The sequence below is a fragment of the Nomascus leucogenys genome, chromosome 13 (assembly GCF_006542625.1).
Source record: "Nomascus leucogenys isolate Asia chromosome 13, Asia_NLE_v1, whole genome shotgun sequence".
In the NCBI taxonomy this organism is placed as follows: Eukaryota; Metazoa; Chordata; class Mammalia; order Primates; family Hylobatidae; genus Nomascus; species Nomascus leucogenys.
Window position 1 is genome coordinate 86,376,880 of NC_044393.1, and position 15,338 is coordinate 86,392,217.

At 37.8% G+C, this 15,338-nt stretch overlaps 1 protein-coding gene across 1 annotated transcript in view; it reads right to left on the reverse strand.

Annotated features, from left to right (window-relative positions):
• Window positions 1-10,168: 10,168 nt before the first annotated feature.
• DGKI (diacylglycerol kinase iota) overlaps window positions 10,169-15,338 on the reverse strand; it is a 460,711-nt gene continuing 455,541 nt past the window's right edge. The window contains exon 33 of the mRNA XM_030825779.1: window positions 10,169-11,321. Within this exon, the coding sequence (XP_030681639.1) occupies window positions 11,205-11,321 (117 nt within the window). The 3' untranslated portion in view covers window positions 10,169-11,204. The remainder of the gene's footprint in view (window positions 11,322-15,338) is intronic.

Below are 15,338 nucleotides of genomic sequence, written 5' to 3' on the forward strand. Positions count from 1 at the left end.
CAAGAGACTGAGAAAAGAAAAAGACACAGAGACAAAGTATAGAGAAAGAAAAGTGGGCCCAGGGGACCAACGCTCAGCATACGGAGGACCCACGCCAGCACCAGTCTCTGAGTTCCCTCAGTATTTATTGATCATTATTTCTACCATCTCAGAGAGGCGGATGTGGCAGGACAATAGGGTCCTAATAGTGGGGAGAGGGTCAGCAGGAAAACATGTGAACAAATGTCTCTGTGTCATAAACAAGGTTAGAAATGTGCTGTGCTTTGATGTGCACATACATAAACATATCTGGTGCATTAAAGAGCAGTATTGCCGCCAGCATGTCTCACCTCCAGCCTTAAGGTGGTTTTCTCCTATCTCAGTAGATGGAACATATAATCGGGTTTTACACTGAGACATTCTATTGCCCAGGGACGAGCAGGAGACAGATGCCTTCCTCTTATCTCAACTGCAAAGAGGCCTTCCTCTTTTACTAATCCTCCTCAATACAGACCACTTACGGGTGTCGGGCTGGGGGATGGTCAAGTCTTTCCCTTCCTACGAGGCCATATTTCAGAGTATCACATGGGGAGAAACCTTGGACAATACCTAGCTTTCCTAGGCAGAGATCCCTGCGGCCTTCCGCAGTGTTTTGTGTCCCTGGGTACTTGAGATTAGGAAGTGGTGATGACTTTTAACAAGCATACTGCCTTCAAGCATTTGTTTAACAAAGTACATCCTGCATAGCCCTAAATCCATTAAACCTTGAGTCTACACAGCACATGTTTCTGCGAGCACAGGGTTGCGGGTAGGGTTACAGATTAACAGCATCTCAAGGCAGAAGAATTTTTCTTAGTACAGAACAAAATGGAGTCTCTTATGTCTACTTCTTTCTACATACACACAGTAATGGTCTGATCTCTTTTTCTTTTCCCCACAGGTTTTTTAAAAAAAATCTGGTGGGAGGGCAAATCTGGCCTGTTAGTCCACTTTGGAAGCAGAAGTCTTAATTAAAAAAAAAAAAAATTCCTGCCTTATCAGGGACCCCATTTAGTCTCTGCCTGCTCTAATAGTCAACTCTTTCTTTACCTCCCAATTTTAAAAGTCTAACTTAACCACAGTTAAAAATAGCATTTGCACCACCTACTTACAGGATCCAGAAAAAATAAACAAATGAACTATATTTCTTCATTTTTATTCTGTACATTTCCACACAATTCACAATACAGAAAAAGTGTCCAAAAAGTAACTGTAACTAGTCAATTTCTTTTTCAGAGATTAGTTCAGTCTCCCAAATTAACTCCATTGAAAATCTCTGTAGAGCAACACAGTGATCAAGATACTTTATATAAATAGGAAATGCAAGAAAATTAGGGAAAAATACTTTATGACTTTGTTACAAAAAACTTCATTCTTCCCTTTCCCATCCCACCCCCCCACCCCCCCCACCCACCCTCCCTCCATTTCATATTATCTGAATCCTACTTTACCTGGAAATAAAACTTCATCTTTCTACTGCCACAGCTGCTACTTGTTTATGGATTCCACCTGCCAGCTGGCAGCTTTGCAAAAGCATGGCTCTGGGATGTGATAGGGCAGAATCAGAAATCATGAAAAAGCCCTTTATAATGTGACTGCAACTCTTCATACAGATGTAGCCTTTGCGAGTGGAACACCCATAGCCAAGGGTACCCTGGATGCCTGGGACCGTTTTCCCACTCAGAAATCAAATTAAATCAAATATATTCATTCTTTTAGAACTGAGATTGTCCCCTATTCCTTAATTTTTCACAAGAATGGTTTTCCTCACTTTCAATCAGTTGTGGTCTGTATAATATTCAGATTCATGGTTGCCCACTTAACTATTGGTAATTAAAAAAAAAAAAAACAGCCAAGCTAACCTTTGCCGAGACTATTTTGGCCCCTAACTTTTCAAAGATGTGTTTTGCAAAATATTCTGTTGTGTTAGAATATTTTGTCTATGAGAGTTCTAAATCTTCTTCCCCAGGATGGCAAGAATCCAAACTTTCCCAACTTATAATCAGTAAGTCAGGGAGAGCATCAAAGTTCTCTTGCATTGGAAATTATGCTTGTATGTAATTAGAGTCTCAATCCAACCAATGATGGGTGGGGAGAGTGGCAAATAAAAATTCTTTGATCTCCAGAAGATCAGGAGATCAGGAACCATTTGATTGTACATAGAAGGTACAATAAATATCAAGGCTAGATGGTATCTTAAAAGTGATAAATCTCACCAACGCATTTGTGAGAATTACCCATAAATTTGAAACAAAAAATATGGTAAACTGACAGGACTATCTGTATGTGTATGTTTTATAAGAGTAAAGACAATTTGTAAACATATATCTACCATTTTTAAGAGGAAAATGTATGTTTAAACCCCAAATAACAAGGTCACAGTCTCTAAATTTTTAAGTGAATATATTTAGATTTGTGGGAAAAAAACCCTAAATATTCCTTATTTTTTTCAAACTTTATCAGGGACCAGAACAAGTTTGTGGACAGGTATAACGTATTATAAGAGGTTGGACAAACTCCTTCCAAAAACCACCTTGTCCTTTGGAAAGCTACATTAAAAAGTTCTTCGATTAGCTGACCCTACTTCCCCCAAGTTCCACACACAAACTAATTCTTCTATGCTGCATAAACTGAAATTTTCACAACTAATACCCCTTGAAGCCACTTTGAACAAGTTTAATCTTTCCGTATGTTTCCTGAGTTTGATTTTCAATATCTGCTAACACTATCAGTTGTTTGAGATTACCATGAGAATTTGTGTTACTACTAGAGTCTTCTTATTGTACTACTTTTGAGAATCTTTTTTCCTTTCTTCATAACTCTGCCCCTCTTTTATGCCCCCAAACCAGAGGCAAGAAGTAGAACAAGAAAGAAGGTGGAGTAGAAGCAGGTCTTTTCTGCAAGACTCTGGATATGGACTCGTTTCTTAAAATTATCTCAAGTGACTTCCTCCCTCACCCAGTCAACCTGAAATCTAGGAACTCAAGCTGTATTATAGAATTAAGGGATGATGGGCAATTAAAACTGTAATCCACCTAGACAGAAATATGACAGAAACATTAGTCTACTGATACGGGGTTAAGTCTTGTTTCATGACAAAAAGTTATAGAAAGTGCCTCCATGCCTCTGTATTAGTAGAGGATATAGAATTTCCCACCCTCTTCTCCAGTCCTGACTCTACATCCCAAACAACAAATGGGTAGTAAGTAGGGGAAAGAACACTAAATCCTTTATTTTCACTTCAACTCCTGAATCTGTGACCTTTTTGCTTTGGTAGAAACATATCTTATTTAGGAGATTTGGGAACTGGCTTGGGAACTGGCTAACTAGCCAATTCCCAAATCTCCTAAATTGGCTAACAATTGGCAAAAATGCTAGCCAATTCGCAAATCTCCTAAAAAAGATTATGTTTCTACTAAAGCAAGGTGTGTCTGTGTAAGCAAGGCAACTTTTTAGGGTCATGAAATCCCTGCTCCTAAATGATTTGGGATATATTTGCAATGATGGAAGCTTTTTTAAAAAATGCCTTCATTGCTATCTATTTGGCAGGAACCTGGGGGAAAAAATAGGCTCAAATTGAGTTCTGTTCCAGTCTAAAATTATAGACATTTAAACCAAGAAAATCTCGCAGAGTTTTTCTAGTCCAAGATCTCTCACAATTAAAGATTTGCTTTTGATCTCTGAGTTAGTTGTTCAATCTTCACTTAACTACTAGAAGAAACAGTGATAACAACTTCAGTGTTTTTCAGAAAGCCCAAACTGTTTATCTGGATGCAATGTTTAGGGAAAATAAATCCTTATAAGTAATAAAGCTAACCCCTTTTCATGTGTTATTGCTCCTTTCTTTCCTTATTTTATTCTACAAACCATCTTCCCTGCAGAACTTGAAACTAACAGTCCTACTTGACCTATCTCCTCTACATATTTATTCCTAATCCAATTTTGTCTTCTTTCCAGATTAAACATCCTCCTTCTACATATTCACCAATCTGCCCATAAATGTCCCTTGTAAAGTATGAGATTCTGAACTGCATACCCACCCATAAACTTAGAGCAATAGAGTCTTGGATGTCGGGGCCATTTTTAACATTTTTTGTTGCAGCATTCTGAAATTGTATCATCCTAATAGTGACTTCCAAGGAAGAAAAATAGGACTAACATTTTGTAAATGCTGAGAATCACAAATAAGTTAAAGAAGCCATTAACGCTCACTGTTAATTTCTTCTCTTGAAATCCACCCTGGTATGCAAACATCAGACTTTTCTTTCCTTGAACTAGGTACAAGCTGACAAGCCTCTCTCCGATAGCAAAAACTCTGACTTTTTTATTTCACATTCTCCCTTATTTCTAACTCATTCTTTCCGTGGAAACTTAGGTAAATATTTTTTTTTCATGGAGGCATCTTCTATATTATGGAAATCTGAACAATTGATGTAAAACATCCTTGAAGGCAATGACGGAAAATGACTTACTTAGAAAACATGTTACTATGTAATTTCTAAAGACCCAGTTCTGGCTGCAGCACTATCATTTGCTATATGAATCTGCACAGGCTGAATTCACTGCTCTGAGATTCAGTGTATTCATCTAAAATGTATTATATGCATTATTCACCTCATTGGGGTTGTTTTGAACCCCAATTGAAGCTCAAACATGCCAATACATAATAATGCTAAAGCACTTTTTAATTCTTGAAATTGTTCTTAACAGTATAGATTTGAGTTGTTTAAACTGTCATAGAGTGAAAACTATATGTGTGTTTCACTGAAGGACTGAGGGAAAAGATAATTTCAGTATTTCCCACTATCAAAGCCTCCCATTTCAGAAGGCATTTGGCTCAAAATACTGAAATTTCAAAAGTTAGGTGAAAACTTGGATCACTATTTTCTTATTTCCATGCGTAGGACCTCCCTTGTGGTTGCCACGCTGGTGGCAGAAGTCAAGGAGTTTTCCATGATTGCCTTTCATGTACATTTACTTGGCTCGCAAATATCTTACAGGCAGAATTTTCTTCTGTGGTTATATTAGATTACACTTAACTCTTAGAATATCAAACCACAGCACTTTTTCATATTGGATGGACAGTAAGACAGATTTCTAATAGAATTTTACTTGACAATGACTAAGAATACTGATCAAAATTTATAAGCTTCCAGAAGTATTTTTAATTAAATTACACCTTTTAGTATGTTTTCTTTTCACTAGCTCTTAAATTCATGCCTAGTTTAAAATTTTTAAAATGATAACTAACGGCCATTCCCCTAGATATTTTTAAAATTCTCAGTTATAAAGCAAAGTTTAACAAATCAAAAATCAAGATTTTCATGAGTTTTAAAAATAAAATCCTGCCATTCAACAAAGCCATTAAAAAATGTCTTTTGAAAAATCACAGCATCTAATTTCAGCCCCCTCAAATCACATATTCCTTATCACAACACCCTTCAGAGTGGTCAGGTATCCTCTGTTTAAATGCTACCAGAGGCTGAAAGTTTATAACTCTGTGATATCCACTCCACTATTACATATTATTTATACTTCATCTTCTTTATATTTAGTCAAAACCCACTGAAAAATCTGCTTATTTTTCCTAGTTCTATCCTGAGAGCTAGAATAAATGAGTCTTAGCTTTCATTTCAGTAGTGTTTCTAAGTCGTTTTAAAATCTTAGTTTCAGATACATTTTTAGAAATCTACTATGACTCCAGTAAAATGGAAATACAAAATATTATTCTCTTCCTTATGTTTTCATTGAACTAAAACATTGCTGGCTAATGAGTGGCTGGTACAATAAAGCCTTGGTTGAATTTCCAGCCCATGCTGGACACCCTGGGGTTCTCCTGCACTGCACTTATCACATTGGAATTTGTCTTTTCTTCTAGATGACAGCTTAATGAAATCAAGAGTTTTGTCTATTACATTCATTGTTATATCCTTAGTATGATGCCTGCCTCAGAGTGACAAATATTTTTCAGATAATGATTAAATACATGCACGTTTGATTGATTCATGGACATATGATTACATGCATAACTGAATACATATGTAAATAGACTCTGGAGTCTACGCATTATGAAGATACCATTCAATTTTCACGTTTCTACTTTAAAATCTATGCTACAAGAGCCTAAGAATTATTTTTTTCTGCTTTCTTTCTGGGACCTGGTCAGTAAATCTCAGTGTCCTGGGAGAGGAGGTTGTCCAAGGGCATGACTCTTTTCGTGATTCTTATTTTCAGGTTTCTCATTAAGCTGTGAGGAGACAATGTAAAACCAAAGATGGCCCTCAGGAGTGTAAAATCTATAACCTATTCCTCCAGGTGCCGTCAAAGAGGCATGTGGCTTACATTGTTGAATGTGGAAGCAGCAGCCATGATTGTGTACCCTCATGGGACTAAGACAGATATTTGCTAAACCTGGTCGATTTTCAGAATCATGCTTGCCATAATTCTATAAGATGATCGAGGTCAGTGGACATCCATGTGTCCTTTGAGTAAAAGGTATACTTGTCCCAGAGGGTAATTTCATTTTGATCTAGATTGAGCATAATATCTGGGGAAGATTTTTGCAGCTGTGTGACAAAATTACTGACAGTAGGAGGCAGAAAGTCCAGGGACAGGACTGTTGCTATGGCCCAAAAATTAGAGAGACAAGAGATGAAGGATGACTGGGACACAGAAAAAGGTAAGGTCCAAGTCCATCTGACAGACCTGGCAGAGAAGGGCCTGTAGGACTTCTAATCAGCTGAGTATGAGATTCAGAGTGAAAGGAGTTGAGAGATTCAAAGGTGGTTCAATTAAGATGCAGGCAGAAGCCATTTTATATTAAATAAGTGTTAAAGATTGATCAGAAAGCTAATTTATTAGAGGTTTTTCTACTTTTTTTCCTAAAATGAATACAATTCATTTAAATAGAGCAATTAGTAGTTTTGACGGTTATGATGAGCCATTTTAACAAAGTCCCATTTTTAAATAGCATAATTGAATAAAATATCATGCTGTTCTCAGTGATTTCATTAGCTGCTCCTTCTGGAAGGAAGACAAGCTGCTCAGACCCCATACTACACTGAAGTTACTACCCCTTCCCGGCAGTAGCCTGCCCTAATTAAATATCATTAGGCAACCTACTGAGTGTTAGCGTTACAAACAGCCTTGTAAAGTGGTGTAAGCATCACAGAGGAAAGAACTCTCCTTTACTTGAAATACAAACATAGCACAGATAAGTCTTGGGGCTATGGCAGGTTTCATGCTTCGTGGAAGGCAACATAAACAATTACAGGAACTCTTGGTCATGAATTTTATGACACAGGTAATAGAAAATGGCAAGTGCAACTGTAGTAATGCCATGACAGATCTAAGCCTAGCAATGGTGGAAACAAAAAAATAAATGGAAATTCTCTGTTTAACCTGTCTTTGCCTATTGGTGTTCACTACACATATACAAATGATCAGCATGCTTTTAAAATGTTTGCTGTTTTCTAAACCTATGCAATATACATGAATATAGTATACATACTTGTATGTGTATATAAATAAATGTCTATATATGTGTGTAAATGTATACGCGTATATACATACATACTTGTGTATGAATGGATGGAGTATTTCTGACATCACATACAAGCAACAGTGTTCATCAGTGTTAATAGTATTTATTTTGGGAAGTGGGACACAACACCAGAACAAAGGGATGCCTTGACTGTGGATGTGATACTCATCTGTGGTATTAAAACATTTTATAAAAAGCATGTGCCATTTTTATAACTAAAAAAACCCTCAATATTATTAATAAAATTGACATGTAATAAAATAAAGATGCTGTGTCATTTTTTAAGCCATGAATATTATGGAATATTATGAGGGTTCTAGTAAATAAATAAATTTCAGAAATTCATTAGGCAAAGGGACTCTCAATAGGTCCAAATGAAAATGAAGTGATGCTGAGTAGCTCCTAGCACAGGCAGATCTGCCAAAGCAGCCATTCTGAAAGGATAAGGAGCAACAGGTATGTACGGCTTTCCATCAGTCATTACTAATTTCCATCACTGTGCATTTGCCAGCTAAATTATGTTTCCAAACTTGCATTGGTTTTTGGTTATCACATCTACAGAGGAAACATAAACTCTGAAAGCAAAATTCCTAATCATGGTATTTATTCCATTCTTGGCTTACTAATCTTCTCTCTTATTATTTATGAAGTCCTTGAATATGATAAAGCACAGTTTAACTGTGTTCTATTTTGTTAAATGCACAATATTAAAATACGAGCTTGCAAAAATGGCTACCTTTCAGGTTACAGAATGTTGTCTTTTAATAACTCTTCATTTTGCATTCCTCCATCAACCTCACCTAAAAATGGAATCGCAAAGCAGTCAGTGCCATGACACAAAGAAACAAACACAGAGGAGTCAGCCAAGCTAGCTGCCTCTTCAGGGCTGTCTCAGTAGGCTTTGTAGAAATGATATTTCTATAGGTACATATTTTTGTGTCTGTTAAAGTTATGTGGCTCTTCAGACCATGACTAGATCACTTGCTTTCCTGATGGCCTAATAGTAGGGATACGATATAGTTAAGCTGAGATGGAAACTCCTAGACCATAAGGCCTTAGCTCTTTCCAAAGCCCAGAACCAATTTTTAAAACATGCTACAGGAGGTGGTTTAATGTTGAAGCCATTAAACATGTGGTTATTCTGCTCACTTTATTTTGGAAATCCCAAGTCCTAGTGGTACTTGCTTTTTTCAAAGCAGTATATCAAATATTGGTCTCCATGAATAACATAGGACTCTAATGCCTTTTTTTTTGGTTTGAAACAATTTCCACATGCATCAGGAATCTTATAGTACCAACTCATCATTTTTCATACCACAGATTTATGTCCTCAATTGGAGCGATTTAGAAATTGGCCCATAGCCACCTGTACCCTAAATTTTCTCTGGGCTGCTTGGAAGTATTTACAGAGAAATGTGAGACGGTAGTTGATGAAAACAGAGTTCTTCATCCCAGCAGTAACAGCTAGATAACTGACTGCTTGGCCAAACATTTGGCTCAATCCAGGGAATGGAAGATGCCATTCAAAGCCAGATTCCAGTTTGTGTTAAGGATTATATTTCTGCCATCACATTTCCTTGACAGTCCCACCAACTAAAAATCCCCCAGCAAAAGCCCAGTGATTAAATTCTCCTGGAGCATATTTTTCCAGCTTCTGGAAACAATCTGCTCTACTGTCTCCTGTAATATCCAAAGGATAGTTCCATTTCTGAGGCTGATATATGGAAGTAGATTACTCACAACCCAATCCATCCTCCCACCAACAATTTGATTTTGAAATGACTATGGAGAGACTGTGGTAATAAAATCCCCATCCACTGAAAGGCTGTTCCTGTTCAATACAGCACGTCATAGCCGCACTTTCAAAATGATATGTTACCGAAATGTGACTCAGATAAGCAAAATGTCACCATTAGACTTTTAAATTAAATGTAGAGACACTATCATTCATGGTCATATGTAGAAACATTAGGGAAGCACTATGCTGTGTCCAAGGAAAAAATGAAAATAAGCTCAGGAGACGTCAGATTTCACCAAAAGAAAAATCCTTGGACACCCACTTTTATTTTTGACTTACCCCCAAGTCAAGTAGATATTTGGACAGAAAGACAGACATTTTCTTCTGATATCACAGAGTCCCTAAGAGAGGTACCTGTAAGTACCATTCGATCCGTGGCAGGTTTAGATGTTACAATTCTAACTATCCAACAGACATTTCTGGCTAGATTCCTATGGTGGTTTGCACTAAGGACTTTCTGAAAGGGGAAAATAAAGTAGATAAAATAATATAGTAGACTACCCCATACATAGAAAATGGGGTTATCAAGTACAACCTTTGGACCTGACAAATAATAGTTGAAGCATCCTTCTGAATGATCCGGGCATCCCATAAATCTGGCAGTGGAACTCATACAACAAGCCTTGGCCTTGGGTCAAGGATTACTTGGAGTAATGAAAACCAAAAACCTAAAAGAAAGATCTAAAATGGGGCCCCTCTCACCACTGTATCCAATAGTCTATAGTTACTAGCCTCTGTGTAACATTCCAGTGACTGTTTTCTACTTCAGTGACATATGTTGACATATGTTGCTACTTTTGCTTTTGCTGTTTTTTTTTTCAAGTCAATTAGGGTGCTTTCTATTATCACTCAACAAAGTTTAGAAGTAAACATTGTTAGAGTGCTCCATTTCCTGTAACCACAGTTCCCACACAGGATTATTTGCTCTGCAATTTAAACAGCACTTAAAATTGAGTGGTTCTGCAAACTAGCTGTGGGCCTCTGTTTAATCCTTTGCTCATCTTCTATTGCAGCAAAAGGCAAAGATGGCTACACATAGGCAGTACGGAGCTGTACAGACAGCCCAAGCTGAACCAGTCCTGCATGGCTATTGGCTACAGCCCAGCAGCCTGGGCTGACCCCTGGGTTACCTCTCTGAGGCACCTCCAAGCACAGACATCTCCCATGCCACCTCACCATTCCTCAGAGATATAGCACACAAGTTGACATTATCCATGTGGCACTTCCCAGCTCCTATATAATGAAACGGAGGGTTGAGGGGTGGGGGGGACATGCAGAGAGAGTCACTAAATAGTCTTGATATATTTAGTCTTAGAAATGGAAGTGGTTTTACAGTTATATTTCTGCAGGACATTCAGAGGGTTTTAGAAGGCCTTCAGACAATCTTGTGGTCTTCCAAGACTGAATGTAAAGAGAAGAGATAATTTTTTTTTTAAGTTGATGGGTAGTTACAGTAGAATTGTATGGTACAGGGAAAAAAAATCAATGCATAGGGGCAGGATGGAGCAGTGCCATTTATACAAACATCCTTTGAATCTTTAAAATTAATTATACAGGTGAACACAGAAGTTCATGCTACTTGCTGGAAGCAATAAGGATCAAATTTTGTGGAACTCGCACTGTATTCCACAAATCTCCAGGTATCCTGCCTCCTTCTCAATGGGCTATCATGTTCTGTTTTACATCTTGGTAGCCCTTAAAAGCTAGTGGCATGGTCTCAGGTAGATTCTTGCAGGAGAGAGACAGATATATGAATTCCATCAGCTTCTTCCAGGGGAGCTGCCCAATCGCAGGGAGGGCAGATGTGATACGCTTGCTCACGTTCTCTTTGCCCGAATACCAGGGTCAAACAGCAGTTTCCAGGTCCTCATGGCCAATGACCTTATAGTTCTGACGGCTTTCTAGGTAAGCAGCCAAGTCTGGGTCCCCAGCCTGCTGTGCTCTTTCTTGAGGTGTCTTACCCTATATGAAAATCGTGAAAAAGAAAAAAAGAGAGAGAGAGAGAGAGAGACAAAAGCGCTAGTTGTGAAATACAAAAACAAAAAAACAAAACAAAACAAAACAAAAATCACAGAAATAGAACTACCCAAAGATACTTGCTAGTAAGGATCCTTTCACATTTGGTGTTTTAGAGTTTACAAGACACTTTCAAATCTACTGTCTCATATGAGCGTTAAATTGAACATGTGCGATTGGTGAATGAAAGGGAAAGAGTTTATTACTTTTGACAGGTGGGGTTTATACTAGGGAAACAGAAGTTCACAGAGGTTATCAGTATACAGGAGGAAACAGTGGGATAAAGTGAGTTTTGAAACCCAGAGCCTTTCTGGAAGATGGGGAGGTAGAAATTACTGAATTTAAAAAATAGGGAGGCAGGCATTTAGATTTCTAGTTTAGGACTCTATTATTCTAAACTTGAGAAATCAACATACAGAAACTAAAAGGAAGGGATGGTCATAAAAAAATTGAAAGGTTTTCTTTATTGGTTTCAGACTTCAGTTAAGTTCTCCCCAATTTATAGCTATTTCATCTCTCTAAAAACTAAGCTAGTTTCTCAATACAAAAGTGGTAGATATTGATTAAAGGAATCTTGGAAAGCTTGAAAAGCAGAAAGAAGAAAAGGAATATCCCCAATCATTCCACCAAACTAAGATACCCACTACTAACCTTCCACTGATAACTAGATTTTGTCTTTTATATGCCTCTATACATATTTTTATAAAAACAAAACCACAATTCATTTACATACTGTTTTACCTTTCTTAGTAATATATCATAAAGTTGTGTCATTAATCTTTTACATCAACATTTTAAATGATCATACAATTTCTTACAGACTACGATAATGCCTTTTGTACATTTGCATACACACATATACACATATATTTGTATATATATATTGCTATTTTTTAAATGAGGCCATTGAACAAGAAGTCAGCGGTAAAGGGAGAAAGAGTGTCCATTCTTTTGAATGCCTGTAGATATTACTTGATATCGCTCAAAATTTCTAATTTTTGTTCAGTGATAAAGTTTTAACTGTTTAAAAAGTTATGTTAAGTTCCAAAGGAAGGGTAGAGACATGATCATTGTACCAAACAAATAGCTCCATGTACAAATGCACACAAGTTTTATAAATATTATCAGAGACTTCTCAGCTTTCGTCTCGGCTATCCCAACAGATACTGGAGACCTCAATCCAACCTGCTCTACATAGCCTACTGAGGAGAGGACAAAAGGGAAGTAACGATGGCTCTAGAGTCTTTCTAAAATTTTACTTATTTACTTGGGATTTAGCCATTAACCACCAGTTTCAAGTTCCTATAATAATTGTTATTCAACTTGTTTGCAGCCTTAGTAGATAATTGTGTCTTTACTTCCACAATAATGAGGTTGGAATTTCCAGGTTCCAAATATTCAGAGAGTTTGCGGAGGTGGGCCTTTGAGTTGATTTCTGAGGAACTGATCTCTAATAGGAGAAATTCTCAGGATGCTGCTTCTCTCCAAAAAATTCCAGGAGAAGATTCAGTTGTAATTATCACATTCAACTTTAAACTAGCATCAAGTTACAGAACGGCAAAATTTAAAAATCCTTAAAACGTAATGAAATATAGCTATATTATTTCATGTGCTAAGATCTCTAGAATATAACATTGAGTGAAAAGTTATACGATATCATGTATGTATGACTTTATCTAGTTAAAAACAATGAGAGAAAAACAGGCATATCTACATGTGAAGGGGGATCATTAAAAGTTTAATGATATCTAGGTCTAGGTTGTGAGGTTTCCAGCAATTTTTTGCTTTTTGGAGCATATCTTCCTACATTACTAGTTTTCTATGTGAGGGGTTTATAATTATAAGAACAAGCTATTTCCATTTTTTTTAAAAAAAAAGCAGACACATACACAACACAAAATAGAAAGAAGTGTCCGTGAACATTGAGCCCTTTATCTGATTCAGAAACGTAGAAAGATAAAAAAGCAGACCTGCTCAAGTGCCAGGTCTCCTGATTCCTGTTTGGTTTGTCCCTCTTCTTCATGGCTTCTCTCTGTTTTTAAAATGATCTGAGTTGAGTGTAGGACCAGCCTTTGTGTGGTAAAGAGGCAGTTGCACTGCTGTGGTCCGAGTGGCCCTGGCAAGACCAACCCTACCCCATAACCTGGCTCCATTAATCCTGACTATAAGTTGTGTGTTTCTCGATCAGGCTAAACATCAAAACATCTGAGTGCAAATAACATCCGGGAAGAACATCGCATTGAGAAATTATTACTTTTAATGGCAAAAACCGCAATTACTTTTACATTAACCTAATCATCTGCCATTTGAAATAGTGTACCCAATTAGCTAGCCAGACAGGTAACAGACCACTAGAAATCAGGACACAGCTCAAGTGTGTTTGATATACCTAGGCAGCCAGGGACTTCAGAGAGCAAGGGTGCTCATGGGTTGCCAGGGAAGTGGAGAGTTCTTTGTAATACAACTGGCTCAGAAAGGAAAGAAGTTCACTTGGAAGGCAAAGTTATTTCATAAAGTGGACTGCAGTTTGAGGAGGCCCCAGGGAAAAAATTGCACATAGGCAGATTCTTATCACTTAAATAAATCTAATGGAGCTTAAGCCATTAATTAGGCTTCTAAGTAATCTATCTAGTGGGTGTCATGGTTACAACCATTGGCCCAAAACCTGAGCTACTCGGTACCTGCTTAATGAAGGCCTCAACTGTATATTAAGATCCTTCTATGGAAATGTCTACAGTTAAGTGGTTCATTCTTTCCTGGAGTCTACCGGGAGTGTTCTAAAACTCTCAGAGCTTATCAGAATCCTCTACGGCAAGCTTGTCCAACCCACAGCCCGCAAGCCATACGCGACTCAGGATGGCTGCAAATGAGGCTCAACACAAATTCGTAAACTTTCTTAAAACGTCGTAAGATTTGTGTGTGTGTGTGTGATTTTTATTTTTTCAGTTCATCAGCTGTTGTTAGTGTTAGTGTATTTCATCTGTGGCCCAAGACAATTCTTCTTCTTCCAATGTGGCCCAGGGAAGCCAAAAGATTGGACACCCCTGCTCTACGGTGTTGATTTTCTATGTAAACTAACTCCTCTTTCTCTCTCTTCTTTCTTATAGGCTGAGCCCTGGGTCAACTCTACTAAGCTACAGCTCCTCCTTCCCTCTATCTTTCAACCCTTTCTCTTGGGTGCTCTCTGTAAACTTAAACAACTCATGGTGCAGCTTGTTCTCAGCTCTCCTAAACAGTTTCCCCAAGGCCTCACCTCTGCCAGCTGATGCTATCAAGGTTGGCGCACATGTCACACTACAATTTCTGGCCTCACTGCCCTCTTATTAAGATAGTTCTAAGAAAGTGGACACTTTAAGTTCAGATTTACATAACTTTTTCTGTGAAGAAACCAACCACATTTCAAGCCACGTGCCACAGGTATCACTGTACCTCAACAAAACAGATTCCATAAACAAACCAATTTTGTTATGTGGCTGGGGTGTTCTGGCACCAAATGAGAACCACCAACCTGCTGATACAACACTGGGCTGGACGTCAAAAGAGCTCAATTTAATTTAAGGCTCAGCTACTGGTCCAAGGGTATGTATAACCTTCTCTAGGCTTTTAGCTCCTATACCTACAAATGACAGTAATTCCCATGCTATCTAGTATCTGAGGTTAACTTTTAGAGAATAATATTAGAAAATAAATAGAAAGAATTTTTTAAAAATGAAGAACTACATAAACACACCAGATTTAAGACTGTAACCATCTCAAAGCCAGATCCTACCATCCTGGGAGCTGGAAAAGAATCCCTCTGGCATCCATATAAGGGGCCATATAAATCACAGAATTTAAACCACGTTGGAGTAAGTACTGAAGGAAAATCCCAAAGGGGCTTCTCAGTAGTCAGGCCAAAGTCTTTGAACATGGTCCTGACCCCTCTCCTTGGGCTTCGGACCTCAACTCCCACGACTTGGCTGC